Genomic DNA, 24,007 nt, shown 5'->3' with positions numbered 1-24,007 from the left:
AGGGACGCCGAGGACAACAGGCTGCATGTCTTCATCCCTCTGAGGATGTCTGTCGTCCTCAGAGGGATGAAGATGTAAATATAATGAAATATCGTAAATATACAATATAATGAAATGGGATTTTGTTACATTGAGATAATTGATTTAATTGAACCATCTAACTAGCTTTAGCCATGAGTATGAGCAGCAGAGACACAGTGAGGAAGACCAGCCTGCACTGAGGTCTGTGCTTCAGTGTCTGTGCCTCTTTGTCAGTGCTGTTAAACATTGTCCTTCTTTAATTCAGCTTGGTTCCTGTGAGGGACTGAGCAGCAGGCCTGGACCTTCAAAAACTGGGCTTTATTTTTCAAAAATGAACAACGTACAAAATAAACAATGAGGTTCTGGACCCATGAAAGAGTTCTGCTACCTTAACTTAAGCTGAAGAGAACGGAACAAACTAAAAGTGAGCGAACAAACTGAACGCAGGGGAACAGTTACTGTAGAACGGCCAGTCAGAGGAAACAACAACAAAACAACCAACGAACCTGTCGGTATGAACACTTCATGAAAATACCAACAAACCACTGTAGTCCAAAGAACTGAACTAAATATCGAAACCACAAATCTATACCCGTCAAATGGCTGTTATAGCCATAGCTAGCTGTGGTTATAGCTAGCTGTAGCCATTGTTACTGTCACTGCCGTGCACCCCTCTCTGGAGGCAGACGGCCCCCCACCCGGAACATTTGAAAACTTGATGAAAATAAATATTTGGAGCAAAAAAAGATGACAGCATCTGAAATAAAAGTTTATTTTTATTTAAAGTCAAATGACAAAGAGAAACAGGAGAGGAGGCGTGATCATGTGACAAAGTTTACATTAAAAACAGAAGTCATGAATGTGTCACCTGAACAGGTAAACTCCTGCAGGTGTTCCGATTACAGGTCAGGCTCGTTCAGGTGGATGACGGTGATGGTGATGTCATCGCGGTACCTCCTGGCCAGCTCTGCCGGCAGGCTCAGCATCTTGGCCAGACGGTTTGGTGCCACCGCTCCGTAGCCGTCATCCCCGAGAGCGTGGCGAAGCAGGTGGGTTGCGGCGTTCTGGTCCTCCAGCACTGACAGAACCCGCCCCCTCCTCTCCAGCAGGAGGCGCTGCAGGCTGCCCAATGTCACGCCCACGCCAGGAGTTATGGGTCTCTGCTGCTGAAGGCCTGAACACAGCAAACCGCTTCTGTTACTGTTCTGTTTGTTCTCTCTCTCTGAAACCTCATCGACTGATGACAGGAAACATTTGACCAAATAACTCCTGATCCTGCTCTGTGACACCTGTGACACCTGTGATACCAGACCTGATGACACGATGTTGCTTCATGTGGTCTAAAGTCTCAGCTTTCAGACCTCCTCATTACTCCACAAACCAGAATACAAGCTGGAAAAATGTTTCCTATTGCTCCCTGTCCACTGGAATAAAGACCAAGCTGCCTTTAAATAAACAACCACATTTCAAATCTATTTGTTCTTGCTAACCTCTGATTTGAATATTATAGTTTCTGTGTGTGCACTCCAGTTTAGGTTCAGCTCAGATGTTTAGTTTACTGGATACTAAGCGAGGATCTTAGTTCTCTAACCTGTCAGTTGTTCCCCCACCAGCTGAACAACCGTCTGTCGGTGCATCAGCTCCCAGAGTCCGTCAGTGGCCAGGACGAGGAACTTGTCAGCAGGTCTGATGTGGTGTAGGGTGACCTCTGGCAGAGCGCTCAGGTAGGGCGGGGTCAGATAGTGTGGCGGCAGCGCCCGGACCACCTCGTTGACTGCAGACAGGATGTCTGGCCGTGTTTCGTAGACTCGACTCAGCATCTCTGCGCTCCATTTGAAACGGACATCGCCAAATGCCCTAAAGGGCAGCAGCTGACCCAGCAGGCGGTCATGGCGGACCACAGTTCTCCGCTCCAATGGCGGGTGTTCCCCCAGAATCCTTTGCAACTCATCTGGGTTCTGTGCGTTGTGGTCATTGGTGAGACTGACGGCTGACCAGTGCCCGTCCGGCTCCTGGACACCCAGGACGGCCCGACTGTCACCCAGGTTAGCCACATGAAGGACGCCGTTGGAGATGTAGGTGACACAGGCCGTGCAGCCGGACAGCGCCACCCGGAGGGGAGAGGACAGAGAGAATGCCTCCCCAGGGAGAGACACCCTTCTGTGAATGGAGAGAGAGGAGGTTTACCTAGTGATGACAGCTGAAACCAACCAATGAAACACTAGTGGATCCAGCGACAGGATCGAGCAGATCAAGTTAAAATCAAATCAAGTGGAGATCTTTCAAAGTCACTTTGTTCAGGAACAAATTTTCTCTTTGTGTTTCTTTGCCGAGTCGAGGTGGATGGATTCCTGCTGTCGTCACATGTAGGTTAGTTGTCATGACAACACACACAAAATAAACCTACATATGAGTGTCAGGATGAAGATCCTCCGAACAAGAACATCAGCATTGATACATTCAGTGAGAACCTTTTGAAAATGTTCTATCATCTCTGCTCACATTAACTGAAGCCTGGTTAATGAAAAGGTGAACATTAACTGCCCTTCACTAAAAGTCAAAAGACAGACGTGCCTTCTGGTCGTCGCTGCCACTCCCGTTGCTTCCTGTGTGAACACGACATAAATTTGGTCTGTTGTCAGGATGTGAACTAAGTCCAAGTTCAGGTCCTCGTGTGTGAAGAACTGCAGTCGGTTAGTAATTAATAACAGCAGACCTGTTAAGAAAGGTTTGTTTCAGAATATCTGATGTGTTTTATTCTGCGCTTGTCCTGTAAGCTGTTGTTTTACTGATGTTCGCACAGTGTTGGGAGTGTCGAAGAGTAAAGTTTTATTACATTTCTCAGCAAGGTTTTAGTTTTTGGACTCATGGAATACTTCCTGTACTTCACTGATGCTCATTATAAGCCCACTGTATTTTATTTTCTCTTAAACAAACGTCAGAGAGGCGAAGGACAAACTGCAGTAGCAGGATGTTTTATTTTGACGGGACCATCAGCTGACCTGCCGACAGGCGGCTCAGAGAGAGAAACCAGACCAAACCTGTCTTTCATCTTTAAATGACTGAAACTGTGGCTTTAACTTTGATAGAAACTGTCAGAAAGGAGTTTGAAGGAGTCGGCAGAAGGAGTGTGACTACAGAATGAGGACCTGGGCGAGGACGTGGACAGGTGGACCTGGGCCTCCACAGAAAGGTCGTAGTCGAGGCGACGGAAAGCACTGACCAGTGCTGATGTCACCCTGCTGCTGCCCTGCAACCATTCAGAGAGGAGACAGATGATGACATCACGACATGTGAAAGTTTTAAAGCTGCGTTCACCTGCTACCAGAGATCAGCCAAAAGCAGCCGGACAGGTCAGCACCTGCTCCGAGGACCAGATGTCAGATGGTCACATTTTCTGAGCACTGTTGTCCCCTTACGAGGTCTTCACAGGTCCATGTGGTTTCGAGTAACTAATACCTGACCTGACTTGAGTCAGATCCAATTGATCTGAACTCTAACCAGGTGTGGGGGGGTCCCTTTGGATCAGCTATCTTTTGTAAATATGAATAATGCCTGCATCAGGTTCAGGCAGGTTTTCTATTGATCCATTTTTTGGTCCACAGTTTTGGACCAGTGAAGACCTCTAGACTGGCTTATTGATTTGATTGTCCGACATGTCTGGATGCCTGTTTACCTCCTCCTCCTCCTCTTCATCTTCGTCCTCCAACCTCTCCTGCCAGTAGTTTCGGAGGCTGTTGAAGGAGACTGCTCCTCCGTCAGGGCAGCTGTGGTCTTGGGGGTGTTTGTGCCACTCCAGCAGCGGCGGTACAGCCCGTTCCTCCTCCACCGCCCGTTCGAGCTCTGCCAGCGTCCTCAGCGGCAGCGTCGCTACAGCGATGTAGTAGAAGAGCCTCTGGCTGACTGCGTGAGCGCACGCTGAGCCCGCGTGGCCATCAAACACGCCAAACTGCACGCCACCTAAGCCCGGCAGGCAGGTGGCGCTGCTCCGACGGTCCTCACCGGGATGGTTGGATGGCAGCATGTTACTATGGAAACCCATGACACCATGGGAAGCGGCTCCTCTGGGGAAGGTGTGACTGTATTCGTTGGCCTGGCGAAAGCAGACAGACAGACCAGATGAGTTTGGCTGGTTGATCTGACACCTCGAATGAGGGATTGCCTCACCTTTAAGATGCGGTTGATCTGAGCAGAGCTCATCTGTCCTGGCTCCTGCCCCGTCCTGTACTTCCTGCCCCCGCTGCCTGCTGGGTACTGGAGTCTGGAGATCTCAGGGGAAGGTGGAGGGGAGGAGAGGGAGCGGCACTGTTGGAGCTCAAACCTGCAACGGATACTGAAAGTTCCTGTTTTTCCCAGCATGGCCACTCAGTGTGAGAACCAGCAGGACAACCAGCAAAAGACCCAGTGGGCGATCCAGAGGGGGAACCAACAGGGAAAACCAGCAGGAGGACCAGCAGGAGGACCAGCAGGGGACCCAGCAGGGGACCCAGCAGGAGGACCAGCAGGAGGACCAGGTGGGGAACCAGCCGTAGAACCAGCAGAATGAAACCTGAGGAATCAAGAGAAGCATCATCAGTGATGAGCTGAGCTACACATCTCTGGTTCCACAGCATAGTGTTTAACTTTAACTGTTCTAGTGGTGGTTCTCAAATCCATGTGTCATTCCCCTGCCCCCCCATACCTGACAGGACTGTTCAGGTGTGCCTCACTCCCAGCCACTAGCAGTCACAATAGGCCAGCACTAATGGCTCTGCAGGTAAGTTCCACTTCTTGGGGTCAGTTGGACGGTTCTACAGGGAACAAACAGGTCTACCGTCTTCCAAAAGGAAACAGTAATCCTGATCAAGCTGTTTCATTCTGTCTGTGATACACACACTCGTGGGTGTCTGGAGGGCAGCATGCTGCAGATACTGAGTGAAATCAAGATTATTTGAAGAAGAACCAGCTGAACAGAACCTTGAGAACCAGCAGAATATTCATACTCAGCTTTCCTGTCTGTTGTCACAGACCGACTCACCTCCACCTGCTGCTGATGATAAACGCTGCTCTTTATTTCCTTTGGTCTGTTTATTGATCTTTCTACAGACGATAAGTGAAGCTGAACTCACCGCGTGTTTGTTGAGGTGTTCGGCTGGCGGTTAACTCTTCGTCTGAACCTCAGATGAGGGTTTGTGGCTCTGGAGCAGAGAGGTCCTTCTCCCAGACCGCCACCACCTTTTCATGTAGCTCTGCTGCTGAAGCTTGTTCATGTGCTCCGTCAGTCGTCGTCTGTTTCTGCCTGTGACTCACTGTGACCTTTGACAAGTTTAATTTCTCCGTCAGTAATCGGTGATCCATAAACCTCCTGCTGCCGGCTGCGAAGGCCCACCCTCCTCACGATGACTGTGATCGTTTGTTTGTTATTTAACCAACAGAAGAAGAGAAATCCTCAAACTGACCTGCTGAAAATAAAGTTGAAACATGATGTGAGTCCAGGTCCTGACACACTGTGAGAAGAAAAGAGTCTGTTCAAAAAAGTTTCTGTTCAAAGTCTCAAGTCTTTAAAAAATAACTTTAACACTCATTCACACGAGCACAACAACTTGCCAGAGCAGGGGGAGGGCATAGAGGACCATCAGCCTACAGAGGGTGGCCCCCGTCAGGAGAGCACTGGGTTACATGCTGGTTAAAACTCAGCACATTTAAAAATTCAGAAGCAGACAGTGTGATTGTCTCTGTGCAGATCAGCCACATGTCTGTCAACACTGGTTTGGTCTGAAAACTGTGGTTAAAAATAATGGAGTAAAATTCAAGAGATGTGTTTTTATCAAATGCAATGTCTTTAAAACCACGTCATGCCGAGAGGGTGGTTGTTGTCCTCCACCTTTTTACCTCTGCTGAAGTTTGGTGGCTTCAACAAGTGAAGCTAAAATCATTAAACATCCAGTGTGACAATCTGATCAATCAGACAATCAGAGATGCTGCCGGCCAGAATACCTTCTGCTTCAGCCTCCTCGAGTCTGAATGAGTGACTGAATCCTGCAGCTCTTGTAGAGTCCAGTAGTTAACGATAATGACAGCGACACTAAAAACAACATCCACCGGATTACAGCCACTCCTTTTACAGCGGAGGTCTATGGGAAAGGTCTCTGTGCACCTGTGTGCACCTGTGTTCACCTGTGTGCATCGTGAGACACCAAACGGGCTTCAAAACCTGCCGCACCTCCTGTGGGCTTGACATTAACTCAGCGCCGACAGGCCCCCATAGCCACAGAGACTGTGTCACTGTGTGTTGCTGTGTGTGTGTCAGTGTGTCACTGTGCGTTGCTGTGTGTCACACTGTGTGTGTGTGTGTGTGTCAGTGTCATGATAAACTTTATTCGTTCACACCTTTGATGCAGGAGCTGCAGCTCAAAGTGTTTTCGAGAGAAAACATGAACGAGTGAAGAGCTTCACACAGAAAACACTGAATGGATGTAAAATCTGGTTAAAAATGAGTGTGTGTGTGTGTGTGTGTGTGTGTTTTATGGGGGGGCGTGTTTGTGGGGGGCGTGTCTGTGTTTGTGTTTGTGTGTGTGTGCGTGTGCGTGTGTTTGTGTGTGGTGCCGTGTGCAGACCGCGTGTGGCGCAGAGGACAGGGAGGAAACACACTTTCGGGCTCTGAGGTGAGTTTTTGATCTCCGACCGATCGATCCGCTCTTTTCTCCCGCAGCAGGCTCACCGCCGCCGCTCTGCGGAGCCGCTCCGTCCCGGTGCCTCTGCCGGAGAGGAAGCGCCGCGGAGCGGACAGTCTCCCGCGGTTCTCCCGCTGTGGAACATATGCTAGCCTGTTAGCATGCTAGCTGACAGGACGAGAGCGACGGGCCTGCTGACAGGCCGACTCTCCTAGCACACACAGCGGGAAACCAGCAGAGCCGAGGCGGAGGACGGACTGTTTGCCCGCGGGAGGCGGAGATCATCCCGGAGCGGTAGCCGCGTAGATCCGCCTGATAGCGGCTTCGGGCCGCGGGAAGCCCGCGTTTCACGGTAACAGACCTCTAGTTAGCCCAAAGCAGGGACAAAATACACCAGAAAACCAGCAATGGCGATCTGAACGGGGAGTATGATCCTGTCCGGTTCTGTGGTCCCACATTAAGACAACGCTCCACCTGAGCACGCGGTTAAAACGCGGTAATACAGGTGCAGATTTATTTCAGATGAGTGGGGTCCCATTCCTGCTGCCCTGCGGGTCCTACAACATAGATTCACATGTCCGAGTCCTTCACCTGAAAATCACCTGGAGCTCGAGCAGAGTTTCTGTTACAGTCTGCTTCTTAGTTAGTCTGAGCTGCAGTCATAGGCCAGGTGAGACTTCAGGTGTACTGTGAAGCAGGTGGGACACAGTCAGTCTTTGTTTGAGCCGGCTCAACAAAACCTGAAACTCCAGTCAGACATGTTGGTCTCAGGTCGTCGTTGTTAACCAGGTGTTCTTCATCAGGACCTGTGCGTCATTTGACACTTCTGCACTAAATGGACCAATCACGTGCCGCCTCCTTCAGTGAAGAGGAACAGGTTGTTCTAATGGAGAGCCACGAGGAACCTGAACAGGTATTACAGCAAACAGCAGGAAAGAGCTGCTGGTGGAAACTGACTGAAGCTGATCTGTTGGTTTATTTCTAACTGCTCACTCTGAAACTGTAACCTGAAGCTCATCGAAACATGAGACTCAGGAACTGGATTCAGGTGTGACACCGTCCCCTAATGCGGGACACCGTCCCCTAATGTGAGACACCGTCCTCTAATGTGGGACACATGGAGACCTGTTTAGTTTCTGCACAAATCAAAAGTGAACTTTATTGACTGAAAGTTATCTGTGATCAATAACAACACAAGTTTATTTCTGTGTTTCACATGTTGGGATTTAGTGGCGTTATTGGAGGAGTGTGTGTGTCTCTGTGTGTGTGTCTGTGTGAGTGTGAGTGTGTCTGTGTGTGTCTCTGTGAGTGTGTGTGTGTCTGTGTGTGATTGTGTGAGTGTTTGTGTGTGTGTGTGTGATTTTGTGTCTGTGTGTGATTGTGTGTGTGTGTATGTGTGTGATGATGATGAACTCTTATTAAACGTCATCACTGACAGCTGCAGAGTCACATGACTGTCATTTACGCATCTGGAACATGTGCAGCATTGCATTGTGGGATTGTTGGGAAACAGCAGAGTTCGTGTCAACATGCAGAGGAGACATTTACAGACTGTCCGTGTCCCCGTCTGTCTGTCTGTCTGTCTGTCTGTCTGTCTGTCTGCAGCCGTCGCCGTGGTGATGAGCAGTAATGACCGTTTCAGCTGTGGCCGCGGTGGTCACTGGGTGAAGAATTATCCGAGCGCCGGTCGGGCTCGAGGGAAAGGCCGCGGCAGAGGCAAAGGTGACACGAACGCATGCATGTGGTCATGGTGTTTTCTGTGTGGTGAAGGCCCCCGGCCTTCAGAATAAATGTTTTCAGTGATTGATGATGAATGAATCCTAAACTAAATGTGGAAGCTCTCCTGTTTGTCTGGAAGGAAAAGAAGCTGCTGAAGGTTTACCTGCTTCATCCAACAAACAACTTCCTGTTCCATCTCATCTGTTTACAGCGCTTTTGTGCACATGATGCTTTTATTCTGAAGGACTTGAGCAGTGCGTGTGTACGGAGCCTTGAATAAAGCATCATACGTTGACATGTAAACCAATATATATAATGACAATAATAATACTCATAATTATACTTCATTATTCATATTTAGTGCAGTATTAAGAGTACTTAGTTACTTTGCGCCCCATCAGAAGGTGAATGAATAGCTGCTTCACACCTGTCTGAATGAGACACACCTGCACACTTTGTTTGTTTCTGGTTGAAAAAGACCAACGTGTGAACAGACCTGAAGTCATTTCACACGTTTCAGGTTTTATCGATCAGCCTGATCGTCACACGTGTTCAATAACAGTCTGATAAACCTCAACCTGCATGTTTCAGATCTGTTCTGTTACCGCTGTGGAAAAGTGGGACACGTCGCCAAAGACTGTGAGAGGACCGAGGACGGTGAGGACACAGACAGACACTGAGAAAGAGCACAAAAGAACACAAACATACAGTGATACATAGAGACACTGATAGAAAGACACACAGAGACACTGATAGAGAGACAGACAGAGACACACAGAGACACTGATAGAAAGACAGAGACACTGAGAGAGAGACAGAAACACTGATAGAAAGACAGATAGGGACTGATAGAAGGACACACAGAGACACTGAGAGAGAGACAGAGACGCTGGTAGAAAGACACACAGAGACTGATTGAGAGACACAGAGACTGATACTGTTGTTTTGTAGCTCAGGAATTAGCTAGTCCTGGTCTAAGGCTGAGGATTTCCCACTTAGTCCTGGACTGAAGGAGGTTTGAGCCCAGGTCTGAGTGTAGTGTGAGAAGTCCTGGTGAATATGCTGTGGTGTTCATGTATAAAGCTGCATGAAGTGATGTGGAGGACCCTGTCGTCCTGCAGCCTGCTATAACTGTGGCAGGGGAGGTCACATCTCCAGAGAGTGCGAGGAGCCCAAGAAGGAGCGAGAGCAGCTGTGCTACAACTGTGGGAACGCTGGACACATGGCCCGGGACTGCAAACACGCCCACGAGCAGAAGTGCTACTCCTGCGGCAGCTTCGGACACATCCAGACATGCTGTGAGAAGGTCAGGTGCTACAGGTAAGCTAACAGCAACAGGTAAACTAACAGCTACAGATAGAATAGTGCTACAGGTAAGCTAACAGCAACAGGTAAACTAACACCTACAGATAGAATAGTGCTACAGGTAGGCTAACAGCAACAGGAAAACTAGCAGCTACAGATAGAATAGTGCTACAGGTAGGCTAACAGCAACGGGAAAACTAGCAGCTACAGATAAAATAATGCTACAGGTAGGCTAACAGCAACAGGAAAACTAACAGCTACAGATAGAATAATGCTACAGGTAAGCTAACAGCAACAGGTAAACTAACAGCTACAGATAGAATAGTGCTACAGGTAGGCTAACAGCAACAGGTAAACTAACACCTACAGATAGAATAGTGCTACAGGTAGGCTAACAGCAACAGGAAAACTAGCAGCTACAGATAGAATAGTGCTACAGGTAGGCTAACAGCAACGGGAAAACTAGCAGCTACAGATAAAATAATCCTACAGGTAGGCTAACAGCAACAGGAAAACTAACAGCTACAGATAGAATATTGCTACAGGTAGGCTAACAGCAACAGGAAAACTAGCAGCTACAGATAAAATAATGCTACAGGTAAGCTAACAGCAACAGGAAAACTAACAGCTACAGATAAAATAATGCTGCAGGTAGGCTAACAGCAACAGGTAAACTAACAGCTACAGATAGAATAGTGCTACAGGTAAGCTAACAGCAACAGGAAAACTAGCAGCTACAGATAGAATAGTGCTACAGGTAGGCTAACAGCAACAGGTAAACTAACAGCTACAGATAGAATAATGCTACAGGTAAGCTAACAGCAACAGGTAAACTAACAGCTACAGATAAAATAATGCTACAGGTAGGCTAACAGCAACAGGAAAACTAACAGCTACAGATAAAATAATGCTACAGGTAGGCTAACAGCAACAGGTAAACTAACAGCTACACATAAAATAATGCTACAGGAAGGCTAACAGCAACAGGTAAACTAACAGCTACAGATAGAATAATGCTACAGGTAAGCTAACAGCAACAGGTAAACTAACAGCTACAGATAAAATAGTGCTACAGGTAAGCTAACAGCAACAGGTAAACTAACAGCTACAGATAGAATGATGCTACAGGTAGGCTAACAGCAACAGGTAAACTAACAGCTACAGATAAAATAATGCTACAGGAAGACTAACAGCTACAGGTAAACTAACAGCTACAGATATAATAATGCTACAGGTAAGCTAACAGCAACAGGTAAACTAACAGCTACAGATAAAATAATGCTGCAGGTAGGCTAACAGCAACAGGTAAACTAACAGCTACAGATAGAATAGTGCTACAGGTAAGCTAACAGCAACAGGAAAACTAGCAGCTACAGATAGAATAGTGCTACAGGTAGGCTAACAGCAACAGGTAAACTAACAGCTACAGATAGAATAATGCTACAGGTAAGCTAACAGCAACAGGTAAACTAACAGCTACAGATAAAATAATGCTACAGGTAGGCTAACAGCAACAGGAAAACTAGCAGCTACAGATAAAATAATGATACAGGTAGGCTAACAGCAACAGGTAAACTAACAGCTACAGATAAAATAATGCTACAGGTAGGCTAACAGCAACAGGTAAACTAACAGCTACACATAAAATAATGCTACAGGAAGGCTAACAGCAACAGGTAAACTTACACCTACAGGTAAAATGCTACAGGAAGGCTAACAGCAACAGGTAAACTAACAGCTACAGATAGAATAATGCTACAGGTAAGCTAACAGCAACAGGTAAACTAACAGCTACAGATAAAATAGTGCTACAGGTAAGCTAACAGCAACAGGTAAACTAACAGCTACAGATAGAATGATGCTACAGGTAGGCTAACAGCAACAGGTAAACTAACAGCTACAGATAAAATAATGCTACAGGAAGACTAACAGCTACAGGTAAACTAACAGCTACAGATATAATAATGCTACAGGTAAGCTAACAGCAACAGGTAAACTAACAGCTACAGATAAAATAGTGCTACAGGTAGGCTAACAGCGACAGGAAAACTAATAGCTACAGATAGAATAATGCTACAGGTAAGCCAACAGCAACAGGTAAACTAACAGCTACAGATAAAATAGTGCTACAGGTAGGCTAACAGCAACATGAAAACTAACAGCTACCGATAGAATAGTGCTACAGGTAAGCTAACAGCAACAGGTAAACTAACAGCTACAGATAGAATAATGCTACAGGTAAGCTAACAGCAACAGGTAAACTAACAGCTACAGATAAAATAATGCTACAGGTAAGCTAACAGCAACAGGTAAACTAACAGCTACAGATAGAATGATGCTACAGGTAGGCTAACAGCAACAGGTAAACTAACAGCTACAGATAAAATAATGCTACAGGAAGACTAACAGCTACAGGTAAACTAACAGCTACAGATATAATAATGCTACAGGTAAGCTAACAGCAACAGGTAAACTAACAGCTACAGATAAAATAGTGCTACAGGTAGGCTAACAGCGACAGGAAAACTAATAGCTACAGATAGAATAATGCTACAGGTAAGCCAACAGCAACAGGTAAACTAACAGCTACAGATAAAATAGTGCTACAGGTAGGCTAACAGCAACATGAAAACTAACAGCTACCGATAGAATAGTGCTACAGGTAAGCTAACAGCAACAGGTAAACTAACAGCTACAGATAAAATAATGCTACAGGTAAGCTAACAGCAACAGGTAAACTAACAGCTACAGATAAAATAGTGCTACAGGAAGGCTAATAGCAACAGGTAAACTAATTGCTACAGTAGAATAGTGCTACAGGTAAACTAACAGCTACATATAAAATAGTGCTACAGATAAGCTAACAGCTACAGGTAAGCTGACAGCTACAGATATAATAGTGCTACAGGTAAGCTAACAGCTACAGGTAAACTAGCAGCTACAGATAAAATTATGCTACAAGTAAGCTAACAGCTACAGGTAAATCAATGCTACTTGTAAACTAATGCTACAGGTAACGTAATGCTACAGGTAAGCTAACTGCAGTGGATCTAAATAAAGCAGACTGGTTCAGTTCTTGGTTTAGCTGCAGCCTCTTCAGTGTGTGATGTACCCCCCAGTGAAACCCGTGTTAGCAGTTCATGTGTTTGTTGCAGGTGTAGGGAGATCGGCCATGTTGCGGTGCACTGCAGCAAGTCATCGGAGTTGAACTGCTATAAATGCGGGAAGTCGGGTCACCTGGCCAGGGAGTGCCCCATGGAGACCACCGCCTAGCTGCCAGCCCCACCCCCATCCTCTTTTATCTCTTCTTACTTTCTTTCTCTTTATTCATTCCCTGTGATCCTCCTCTTCTCATTGGTCCAGAGGCCGTCAGCCAGCCTCGCAGCAGCCAGTCAGAGCAGGTGGGGGATGCAGAAGGAGAAGACGCTACGAAACATTCTACTGCATTTCTGAAAGAGGCAACAAAATTTGTGTTTTTAGGTTGGTAGTGGTGTCATGATGTACAAAGCTTTCTTTAAGAAATCTTTCTGCACAGCTGATTGGCTGAGAAGATAGGGCCCTCCCCTCATTTGTGGCAGAAGTTTCCTTCTTCTATCATGGTGATTACCTTTCTTTTTCTGGACAAAACCCAGTTTGTCTGTAAGCAGCGAGATTGGCTCCGACGCCAGCAAACCAGTCACCTCGCAGGTCTGGCCACATTGTTGCCACGCGAGGAATTAACAAGCCAATCAGAGCAGGCCATAGCAGACAACAAAAAGAGCATTATTAATTATTTTAAAGGTGCATTTTGTTGCTGTTTGAGTGCCTCACTGATGGAGGCAAAAACTACTATTATAAAAAAATACATAAAAAAAACAACAATTTTAAGTTTGTAGAGAGGAGAATGTTTTCACAATAAAATCCAAATGCTATTTTTGTACAATATATCACTTAGAGCTACTGTAAAAATGTAATTTGGTTGTACTGCAGACTGTAAGTTTGACCTGTCAATAAAAACATGGAGGGGGAGGAAGAGGAGCCGAGACACACGCCTGTCTGATCGATTTATTCTACAGCACACACAAGAAAAGTTCAGTCATTCACAAATAATTCATGTAGAGGCTTGTTTCTGCTGACTTGTTAATTTGACAGTGACAGGCACGAAGACAACATACAGTAAAGGAAATACAACAAAACCTAAAATGACACTTATAAACAGGATTTTAAAGAGAATTTCTAAGAAAAACTATGATGAAAAATAATGCATATATATATAAAACCACCATACCATATAAAAATAATGGTATAAATGAAAATGCTTATGGTCAGACAAAGTTCTGATATTAGAAATGTCCGGTAAGTCCCACTTATGAGATTTTAAGTCAAACATTTGAGAAGTAATTTAAGGTATTATTCAACTCACTGTAAGTATTTGTACTTTTATTATGTCTTTTTTTCTGTTGTTTTGTATTTCAAAAACCAGGCCAGTATTAATGTAGCCTGCCAGATCATCAAACAGGAAATGAGCCTTCATATTAAAACGATAGCAGTCAGAGATTGAGCAAGCAAAACCAAAGAATTGATATTTTGTTAGTTTATTTAATTTGATTTTATTGTCTTATTCTTTCTTTTCTTTTATAATTTTTACACGTAATTGAATGTAATTTCTGTTTTTAATTTCATGTTATTTTATTGTAACGGAGGCGGCTGAGAAAAACGACCCCTTCACTCCGTCAGTAGGTGGCAGTATTGTAACAATAAAGGCGTCCCAAAACCGGAAACGAGAAGAGGCCGGTGAAGCACTTCCTGTTTTTGTCGGCGTGTGTAGATCGTTTGAGGCAGAAGATTGTCCAGTTAGCCGCTGGATTTTTTTATCTTCATTTATTAAAAGCAGCAGCAGAGATGGTGAGCAAATGAACTCATTTTCAGTCTGATATTATTTCATAAAGATGACGTTACGCAGCTAGTTAGCATGTTAAACTGTGAGCTTAGCTCGTTAGCTTCAACATGCGGCTAACGGGTCCATTCAGTCCAGGGAACAAAGTTTTGAGCCTCATGGAAACGAGCTCTGTGACGGTGGTCTTCACTGTTCTGTCAGCGACCGCAGAGCTCACACACAGAAAATAACACATTTTAAATGGAGTCTGGTTGAGCTGGCTGAAGCTGTGCAGTCCATATTCAAATCCTCCAGTTATGACTGTCAAGTCAGCATTGGAGTATTTTATCAAACGAAACAATCCACCACGTCAGGCTCCAGACTCGTGAAAAGTTCATATATCAGTCTGAAATCCAGTCAATCCGACTGCAAGGCTGAGCTCGCGCAGTCTGAACCTCACAGAAGACTGATTATCATAAATACGTCACTGACTCATTGAGCCAGGCTCAGCAGTGCTGCTGCGTGAAGATATAACAAATATTAAACAAATCGTGCGCAACGTTTTGTAGTGGTTGCTCTAAATGCAAATGTTTTAATCGATACAACCATAAATTAACCAGCCTCTCACTCTGTGGTAAAATGACAGGTGTTTGAATGGAGTCTGGTTTGAGCTCCTGTTCCAGCCTCAGTTTTACTTAATTTCAGACCTCATAGTCCACACTTTAACCCAAATAAAAAACAGTGAGAGAAATATAAAAACCATAAAGATCTCAAATTGTTTGTATTTTTGACGTATCATGTATGAACTTGTTGTTTGATCATCAGCAGATTCACATAATATCAGCATGTGTTATAACTGACATCTGTGTCTGTTTCTGCAGGCGAGAAATGCTGAGAAGGCGATGTAAGTAGTGTGTGTGTGTGTGTGTGTGTGTGTGTGTGTGTGTGTGTGTGTGTGTGTGTGTGTGTGTGTGTGTGTGTGTGTGTGTGTGTGTGTGAGAGAGAGAGAGAGAGAGAGAGAGAGAGAGAGAGACACAGAATGAGAATATGTGATAACAGAGTGTATTACCGACACAGATGATGTCAGCTGGCTGCAGTAAATGCAGCAGCAGTTTTCAGTTTGTATTAACTGGGTGTTGTTGCTGCTGAACCAACAATGATTTTCATTCTGAATTAACCTGCAAGTTTAATGAATATTAAACATCAGAGAACACGAGACATGTCATGTTCTGTTTGATCAACAATCCAAAGACAAGAGAAGTTTTTGAAAAGCTGTGTTAGTGATTGGTGAACTTCCTGTCAGTCAGTTAATTGATTAACAGTCAGCTGGTTTCAGCTCTAATGTTGATGCACTGATGTAACATGAGCTCAACTAAAGGAAGGATTAGTTGTGCTGTAGAGGTGAGTGATGTTTGTGTAATATAAAGTAAATGTTCTGTACGTTCAATGCAGAAGTGTTTTAAAATAACCAGACCACATTTGGTCCTTCCATTCAAACAGAAGCAGCTGCTGCACATGAGACAACAACAGACTCAGAACAGTGAAGCTAACTTTCTTTCTCAATGAGAGCTTTAAGGTTTCAAGTGAGAACAATCATCACAAGCGTGAATGAACACCCGCTGACTTCTTCTCTTATCACACTCCTCCTGATTTTAATTTCCCCGCTGTGGGATTAATAAATCTTATTGCTGCCACCAGCTGTTTGAATCATGTGGATTCAAGAGATCACGCCAGAATCCAGTCCTGATTTACTTCATTACTTCATACTGCTCTGATTATATGACAGAAACACTATGGGACAACTCCTGTGGTTCTTCTGCTCATGTTCTGCTGGTTCTGTTCTGTCTGGACCGCTCTGCTGTCCTTAACGGTTTTCCTATGTTGTGTCTCTCAGGACGGCTCTGGCTCGGTTCAGACAGGCTCAGCTGGAGGAGGGAAAAGTCAAGGTTAGGTTCCACCCTGTGTTCTACTCTGTGTTCTACTCTGTGTTCCTCTCTGCGTTCTACTTTGTTTTCCACCTTGTGTTCCTCTCTGCGTTCCATCCTACGTTCCACCCTGCGTTCCTCTCTGCATCCTCTCTGTGTTCCTCTCTGCGTTCCACCCTGCGTTCCACCTTGTGTTCCTCTCTGCGATCCTCTCTGTGTCCTCTCTGGGTTCCTCTCTGGGTTCCTCTCTGCGCTCCACCCTGCGTTCCTCTCTGCGTTCCTCTCTGCGGTCCTCTCTACGGTCTACTTTGTTTTCCACCCTGTGTTCCTCTCTGCGTTCTACTTTGTTTTCCACCCTGTGTTCCTCTCTCTGTTCCTCTCTGCGTTCCTCTCTGCCTTCCACCCTGTGTTCCACCCTGTGTTCCACCCTGTGTTCCACCCTGCGTTCCTCTCTTTGTCCTCTCTGTGTTCCACTCTGCGTTCCTCTCTGCGTTCCACCCTGCATTCCTCTCTGCATTCCTCTCTGTGTTCCACCCTGCGTTCCTCTCTGCGTTCCACCTTGTGTTCCTCTCTGCGTTCCTCTCTGTGTTCCACCCTGCGTTCCACCCTGCGTTCCACCCTGCGTTCCTCTCTGCGTTCCTCTCTGCGTTCCACCCTGCGTTCCTCTCTTTGTCCTCTCTGTGTTCCACTCTGTGTTCCACTCTGCGTTCCTCTCTGCGTTCCTCTCTGCGTCCCACCCTGCATTCCTCTCTGCGCTCCTTTCTGCGTTCCTCTCTGCTTTCCACCCTGCGTTCCTCTCTGCGTTCCACCTTGTGTTCCTCTCTGCGTTCCTCTCTGCGTTCCACCCTGCGTTCCTCTCTGCGTTCCACCCTGCGTTCCTCTCTGTGTTCCTCCCTGCGTTCTACTTTGTTTTCCACACTGTGTTCCTCTCTGCGTTCCTCTCTGTGTCCTCTCTGTGTTCCTCTCTGCGTTCCACCCTGCGTTCCTCTCTTTGTCCTCTCTGTGTTCCTCTCTGTGTTCCTCCCTGCGTTCCACCCTGCGTTCCTCTCTGTGTCCTCTCTGTGTTCCTCTCTGTGTTCCACCCTGTGTTCCTCTCTTTGTCCTCTCTGCGTTCCTCTCTGCGTTCTACTTTGTTTTCCACCCTGTGTTCCTCTCTGTGTTCTTTTCTGCGTTCCTCTCTGTGTTCCTCTCTGCGTTCCACCCTGCATTCCACTCTGTGTTCCACCCTGCGTTCCACCCTGCGTTCCTCTCTGCGTTCCACCCTGTGTTCCTCTCTGCGTTCCTCTCTGGGTTCCTCTCTGCGTTCCTCTCTGCGTTCCACCCCGCATTCCTCTCTGCGGTCCTCTCTGTGTTCCACCCTGCGTTCCTCTCTGCGTTCTACTTTGTTTTCCACCCTGTGTTCCTCTCTGTGTTCCTCTCTGCGATCCCCTCTGTGTTCCTCTCTGTGTTCCCCCCTGCGTTCCTCTCTGCGTTCCTCTCTGCGTTCCTCTCTGTTCCTCTCTGCGTTCCTCTCTGCGTTCCGCTCTGCGTTCCTTTCTGTGTTCCTCTCTCCGTTCCACCCTGCGTTCCTCTCTGCGTTCCACCCTGTGTTCCTCTCTGTGTTCCTCTCTGTGTTCCTCTCTGCGTTCCTCTCTGCTTTCTACTTTGTTTTCCACCCCGTGTTCCTCTCTGCGTTCCACCCTGTGTTCCTTTCTGCGTTCCACCCTGTGTTCCTTTCTGTGTTCCTTTCTGTGTTCCTCTCTGTGTTCCTCTCTGCGTTCCTCTCTGCGTTCCACCCTGTGTTCCTTTCTGCGTTCCACCCTGTGTTCCTTTCTGCGTTCCACCCTGTGTTCCTCTCTGTGTCCACCCTGCGTTCCTCTCTGCGTTCCACCCTGCATTCCTCTCTGCGTCCTCTCTGTGTTCCTCTCTGCGTTCCTCTCTGTGTTCCCTTTTCTGCGTTCTACTTTGTTTTCCTCTCTGTGTTCCTCTCTGTGTTCCACCCTGCGTTCCTCTCTGCGTTCCACCCTGTGTTCCTCCCTGTGTTCCTCCCTGTGTTCCATCCTGCGTTCCTCTCTGTGTCCTCTCTGTGTTCCTCTCTGCGTTCCTCTCTTTGTCCTCTGTGTTCCTCTCTGCGTTCCACCCTGCGTTCCTCTCTTTGTCCTCTCTGCGTTCTATTTTGTTTTCCACCCTGTGTTCCTCTCTGTGTTCCTCCCTGCGTTCCACCCTGCGTTCCTCTCTGTGTTCCTCTCTGCGTTCTATTTTGTTTTCCACCCTGTGTTCCTCTCTGTGTTCCTTTCTGCGTTCCACCCTGCGTTCCACCCTGTGTTCCACCCTGCGTTCCACCCTGCGTTCCTCTCTGTGTTCCTCCCTGTGTTCCTCCCTGCGTTCCACCCTGCGTTCCTCTCTTTGTCCTCTCTGTGTTCCTCTCTGCGTTCCTCCCTGCGTTCCTCTCTTTGTCCTCTCTGCGTTCCTCTCTGCGTTCTATTTTGTTTTCCACCCTGTGTTCCTCTCTGTGTCCTCTCTCTGTTCCTCTCTGCGTTCCTCTCTGCGTTCCACCCTGCGTTCCACCCTGCGTTCCTCTCTGCGTTCCGCTCTGCGTTCCTTTCTGTGTTCCTCTCTCCGTTCCACCCTGCGTTCCTCTCTGCGTTCCTCTCTGCGTTCCACCCTGTGTTCCTCTCTGTGTTCCTCTCTGCGTTCCTCTCTGCTTTCTACTTTGTTTTCCACCCCGTGTTCCTCTCTGCGTTCCTCTCTGCGTTCCACCCTGTGTTCCTTTCTGCGTTCCACCCTGTGTTCCTCTCTGCGTTCCACCCTGCGTTCCTCTGTGTCCACCCTGCGTTCCTCTCTGCGTTCCACCCTGCATTCCTCTCTGCGTCCTCTCTGTGTTCCTCTCTGTGTTCCTCTCTGCGTTCCTCTCTGTGTTCCCTTTTCTGCGTTCTACTTTGTTTTCCTCTCTGTGTTCCTCTCTGTGTTCCACCCTGCGTTCCTCTCTGCGTTCCACCCTGTGTTCCTCCCTGTGTTCCACCCTGCGTTCCTCTCTGTGTCCTCTCTGTGTTCCTCTCTGCGTTCCTCTCTTTGTCCTCTCTCTGCTCCTCTCTGCGTTCCACCCTGCGTTCCTCTCTGCGTTCCTCTCTGCGTTCTTCTCTGCGTTCTATTTTGTTTTCCACCCTGTGTTCCTCTCTGTGTTCCTCCCTGCGTTCCACCCTGCGTTCCTCTCTGTGTTCCTGTCTGTGTTCCTCTCTGCGTTCTATTTTGTTTTCCACCCTGTGTTCCTCTCTGTGTTCCTTTCTGCGTTCCACCCTGCGTTCCACCCTGCGTTCCACCCTGCGTTCCTCTCTTTGTCCTCTCTGTGTTCCTCTCTGCGTTCTATTTTGTTTTCCACCCTGTGTTCCTCTCTGTGTCCTCTCTGTGTTCCTCTCTGCGTTCCACCCTGCGTTCCTCTCTTTGTCCTCTCTGTGTTCCTCTCTGCGTTCCTCTCTGCGTTCTATTTTGTTTTCCACCCTGTGTTCCTCTCTGTGTTCCACCCTGCGTTCCACCCTGCGTTCCACTCTGTGTTCCACCCTGCGTTCCTCTCTGCGTTCCAGACAGTCTGCCTGTCTGACCTGTCTCTCTGACCTGTCTGTCTGTCTGACCTGTCTGTCTGCAGGAGAGGAGACCTTTTCTGGCGTCAGAGTGCAGTGAACTTCCGAAAGCTGAGAAGTGGAGGCGACAGGTAAACTCTGTTTCAGGTGGAGGTGAACGTGTGCTGTCCCACATTTTGTCCTCAATGACTCGGGTCCAGACATGAAGCCGGTCTGAGCAGACTGATTGACGATACGAATATCGTTATTCTGAGTTAATCTCGTTTTAAACGGAGACGTACTCTGAACAGGGAGCAGCCACATCCTTTGCATTTGCATCGGCAGAGTCTGAAGTCTGTCGTCAGTAGGATGAAACTGTGTCCTGAACTTGGCTTTTCAAAGCTTCAGTGATTGGCTTGTTGTGTCTTCACCTTGAGGCTGCGTTCCCATGGAAACCGCATCCTCCTCATTGAAATGTCTGAGTGGAGCACAGAGGCTGTCTTAATGTGTCCCTCTGGTTGAGTCTGCTTCTCTTGCAGTTCATCCAGCGGTGGCCATGATTCAACAGTCAACACTCAGACCACCTCACCGGTCTTACACCCGGTCTGTCAGCTCTGCTCAGCCCAGAGACACAACTGAGGCCTCCGAAGAGGTCTGAGTGTCGACTGGAGGAACTCACAGTCCGCTGAATCAGCACCGCTGCTGGCTGAAGCAGAGAAAACATGTGACTCAACATCCTGATTAACACTCAGGATCTTTAACTCGCATCAAGCACACAGCTGCCCTTCAAGAGGGGTGAAGAACACGCCGAAGCTACGCAGAACCGTTCTGTACAGTTTCATGTGAAGAGAGGAAACATCACACTTCACATCTACTGACACTAACTAGATTACTCTGTGTGTGTGTGTGTGTCTGTGTGTGTGTGTGTGTGTGTGTGTGTGTGTGTGTGTGTGTGTGTGTGTGCGTACTTCAGATCATCAGCGAGATCTCAAAGAAAGTGGCTCAGATCCAGAATGGTGAGTATGATGACAGGAAGTGAGCTCTCTGTCTGTCTGTCTGTCTGTCTCTGTCTGATTGGTCCTGTCTGTCTGTCTGTCTGTCTCTTCTGATTGGTCCTGCCTGTCTGTCTGCAGCTGGTCTTGGGGAGTTCAGGATTCGGGATCTGAATGATGAGATTAACAAACTACTGAGAGAGAAAGGTCACTGGGAAGTTCGGATCAAAGAGCTGGGAGGACCTGACTATGCGGTAAATAAATCAGTGACTCTACTGGAACCAGTAATAGTAAAGAGTGTGTGTCTCAGCGAGGTACTGATGAAGTGTGTGTGTGTTTCAGGGAGTTATTGATGAAGTGTGTGTGTGTTTCAGCGAGTTGGTCCGAAGATGCTGGATCACGAGGGGAAGGAGGTTCCAGGAAATCGGGGATATAAATACTTTGGAGCAGCCAGAGATTTGCCCGGAGTCAGAGAGCTGTTTGAGAAGGAGCGTACGTGAACTCTGTCTCTACTGTTTAATATCAAACAGTCCATCACTGTACTGCGGTCTGATTGGTCCTCTCTCATCATGTGACTCCCAGCTGCCCCGGCGCTGAGGAAGACGAGGGCGGAGCTGATGAAGGACGTGGACGCAGAGTATTACGGCTACAGAGACGAAGACGACGGAGTGCTGCTTCCGCTGGAGACGCATTACGAGAAACAAGGTAGGTTAGCAGAAAAGAACTTTTTGTTCTTGAACTATTAATTATTAAAATTCATTATTAAACTGTGAGAAACGGCTGCGTCCCCTCCATGAGAAACCCATGTGGTGTTTCAGCAGGTCTACACCACACCCGGGTCTGTTCAGCCCACAGTATTTACATAGCGCCACATCACAGGAGAAGTTGTCTCAGGACTCTTTTGACCCAACAGTTCCCCCATGAGCAAACACCTCGTGACAGTGGTGATGGAAAACTTCCTTTGAACAGGAAGAAACCTCGAGCAGAACCAGGATCAGGGTGGGCAACCATCAGCCTGGACCGGCTAGTTGTCGGGTCGAGAGGAGGATGCACAGCAGTGACAAGCAGTAACAGTGACAACTGTGATAATGGACAAATAATGAAATATTATATGATATATTGTACGCACTTTATATAGTCGATGATATATTTAGGTATATAATATATTTACATATTAGTATATGGACATGATAACAACACTATGAATATAATACTAGTTGAAATATGGCTGATAGTAACAGAAGTTACGGTGAAGGTCAGGCAGGAGACACAACCATAATCCACAATCCAGGTTCAACCACGATCCACGGGGGCCTGCGAGACAGCACAAAGACTCCGGGGAGGAGTCAGGATAGTCGAATGTCTTAGTAGGATATGAGTACATACAGATGGAGAGGAGCTCATTGCATCATGGGAAATCTTCCAGCGGTCAAAGCCTATCGCAGCATAACTAGGAGCTGGTCCGAGGCAAGCCTGAGCCAGCCCCCACTGTTAGCTTCATCAAAGAGGAAAGGTTTAAGGCGACTCTTAAATGTAGAGGGGGTGTCTGCCTCCTGGACCGAGACTGGAAGATGGTTCCACAGGAGCTCGATAGTTCTGCTTTAGGACCCAGCAGTCAGCCACCAGTGTTCTCGTGGGCTAACAGGCTCCTGTGAGCTCTTTAAGATGAGATGGTGGAGATCGTTTAGGCCTTTGACAGTGAGCAGAAGGATTTAAAATTTAAAAATGAAGGAAGAGATGCAACAAAAGTCATCAGATTCAAATCAGGGACATTGTGGTTCAACCACTGGGGGGCGCTCTGTCTTCAGTTACTGTGTGTGTGTCTGTACAGAGTCACACACACACTGCAGGGTCTTGATGTTGTGTGTTTCTCTGTGTGTATTTTGTGTGTAGCTGTGTCGGAGGCGGTGCAGAGGTGGAGAACAGAGAAAGAGTCTCGTCTGTCAGGAGAGAAACAACCGCAGGAGGAAGAGGAGGAGAGCATCTACACCGTCCACAATGAAGAGGTGAACTTTAGAAGCTCAGCTGTATCAGCTGGTTGTGCTCAGTTCTGATTGGCTGGTCAGTTTTTGATTTCTGCAGTACCTGACCTGAGATCCTGGATCTGAGCTCTGCTGCAGTTAGACTGAAAACCAAAGACGTCTCTGCAGAGAGAAAAAAACATTCAGACACATTTTAATACATCAAACGCTCCGAATGCATCACATGATGCCAGATACAAACTGCTGCCTTTTAAAGGAAGGACCTTCACAGACAGCTCTTTACTTCAGGACCAGCTGCTCACTGGTCCACTGTGTGGTCCCTGTGGTCCACTGTGTGGTCATTGTGAACCACAGCTGGTCCGCACCACCAGGACCCGCACCACGAACCGGACGAGAAGCAACAACAGCGAAGCCACACGTTGAGCTTCCTGTCAGTGAGGTGTGTTTGTTTTGTGTGTGTATGCAGCCCGATGATGAGGAGAGCCGGGAGGAGCAGGATGGAGAGGAGGGGGGAGTCACCTTCATCGCACATGTACCTGTACCCTCACAGAGGGAGGTGAGACACACACACAGACTTTTTCTGTCCCTCATTGACCCTCACCTGTAACCAGAACCTGATTCTAACCTGAACCTTAAAACTAAGTCTGAGCCTTCAAACCTTCCTTGAGGTGTTGAGGACCTCACACTGCAGAGGGGTCCTCATGAAACTGGTCCCCACACACAGAGGTGAGACAGTGTGTCTGAACTGTGTCTGTGGTTTTGTCTCAGGTGGAGGAGGCTCTGGTCAGGAGGAAGAAGATGGAGTTGTTACAGCGTTATGCCAGCGAGACTCTTCAGGCCCAGAGTCAGACCGCCAGAACCCTGCTGGGACTGTAGCCGCCTGTCTGTCCTCCTGTCTGTCTCTCTGTGACCTGTGTGTTGATGTAAATTCCAGATCATTTTGATACTCGATGTGTTTCTTATTAAAATGTTGCTCAGCTCAGAGTGTTTTCATCGTGTTTCAGAGTTTTTTGCTGAAC

The 24,007-nt window shown here is 47.3% G+C and overlaps 3 protein-coding genes across 3 annotated transcripts; 2 read left to right on the top strand and 1 right to left on the bottom strand.

Annotated features, from left to right (window-relative positions):
* Nucleotides 1-920: 920 nt before the first annotated feature.
* On the bottom strand, nt 921-4,812 carry LOC121611938 (pyruvate dehydrogenase [acetyl-transferring]-phosphatase 1, mitochondrial-like). Its single transcript, XM_041944675.1, has 6 exons — nt 4,703-4,812; nt 4,189-4,570; nt 3,698-4,114; nt 3,171-3,271; nt 1,613-2,181; nt 921-1,195 (listed from the first exon to the last, which is right to left on the bottom strand). The coding sequence occupies exons 2-6, from the start codon at nt 4,378-4,380 to the stop codon at nt 921-923; spliced, it is 1,554 nt and encodes a 517-aa protein (XP_041800609.1). The 5' UTR covers nt 4,381-4,570; nt 4,703-4,812.
* Nucleotides 4,813-6,597: 1,785 nt separating this feature from the next.
* Nucleotides 6,598-13,726, top strand: cnbpb (CCHC-type zinc finger, nucleic acid binding protein b). The gene is made up of 5 exons (XM_041956850.1): nt 6,598-6,665; nt 8,280-8,396; nt 8,985-9,050; nt 9,515-9,713; nt 12,854-13,726. The coding sequence occupies exons 2-5, from the start codon at nt 8,294-8,296 to the stop codon at nt 12,969-12,971; spliced, it is 486 nt and encodes a 161-aa protein (XP_041812784.1). The 5' UTR covers nt 6,598-6,665; nt 8,280-8,293; the 3' UTR covers nt 12,972-13,726.
* Nucleotides 13,727-14,473: 747 nt separating this feature from the next.
* Nucleotides 14,474-23,967, top strand: isy1 (ISY1 splicing factor homolog). Its single transcript, XM_041958043.1, has 11 exons — nt 14,474-14,582; nt 15,435-15,457; nt 16,448-16,499; nt 20,101-20,166; nt 20,988-21,030; nt 21,148-21,260; nt 21,381-21,498; nt 21,589-21,711; nt 22,900-23,012; nt 23,455-23,544; nt 23,757-23,967. Exons 1-11 carry the CDS (start codon nt 14,580-14,582, stop codon nt 23,862-23,864), a joined length of 852 nt encoding a protein of 283 aa, XP_041813977.1. The 5' UTR covers nt 14,474-14,579; the 3' UTR covers nt 23,865-23,967.
* The last annotated feature ends 40 nt before the right edge of the window (nt 23,968-24,007 follow it).

Source organism: Chelmon rostratus, chromosome 2 (genome assembly GCF_017976325.1).
Source record: "Chelmon rostratus isolate fCheRos1 chromosome 2, fCheRos1.pri, whole genome shotgun sequence".
Classification (NCBI taxonomy): domain Eukaryota; kingdom Metazoa; phylum Chordata; class Actinopteri; order Chaetodontiformes; family Chaetodontidae; genus Chelmon; species Chelmon rostratus.
This window is presented reverse-complemented; position numbering and strand designations above follow the sequence as displayed.

Bases quoted from the DNA above. Each gene is read 5' to 3' on its own strand.
- isy1 (XM_041958043.1), top strand. The intron at 15,458-16,447 runs GTAAGTAGTGTG...TGTGTCTCTCAG, and splicing joins AGAAATGCTGAGAAGGCGAT to GACGGCTCTGGCTCGGTTCA. The intron at 23,013-23,454 runs GTGAACTTTAGA...GTGTGTATGCAG, and splicing joins ACACCGTCCACAATGAAGAG to CCCGATGATGAGGAGAGCCG.
- cnbpb (XM_041956850.1), top strand. From the start codon at position 8,294: ATGAGCAGTAATGACCGTTTCAGCTGTGGCCGCGGTGGTCACTGGGTG. The intron at 8,397-8,984 runs GTGACACGAACG...TGCATGTTTCAG, and splicing joins AGGCCGCGGCAGAGGCAAAG to ATCTGTTCTGTTACCGCTGT. The intron at 9,051-9,514 runs GTGAGGACACAG...GTCGTCCTGCAG, and splicing joins CTGTGAGAGGACCGAGGACG to CCTGCTATAACTGTGGCAGG.
- LOC121611938 (XM_041944675.1), bottom strand. From the start codon at position 4,380: ATGCTGGGAAAAACAGGAACTTTCAGTATCCGTTGCAGGTTTGAGCTC. The intron at 2,182-3,170 runs GTCCTCATTCTG...CTCCATTCACAG, and splicing joins CTGTCCACGTCCTCGCCCAG to AAGGGTGTCTCTCCCTGGGG. The intron at 1,196-1,612 runs GTTAGAGAACTA...TGCTGTGTTCAG, and splicing joins GGTGGGGGAACAACTGACAG to GCCTTCAGCAGCAGAGACCC.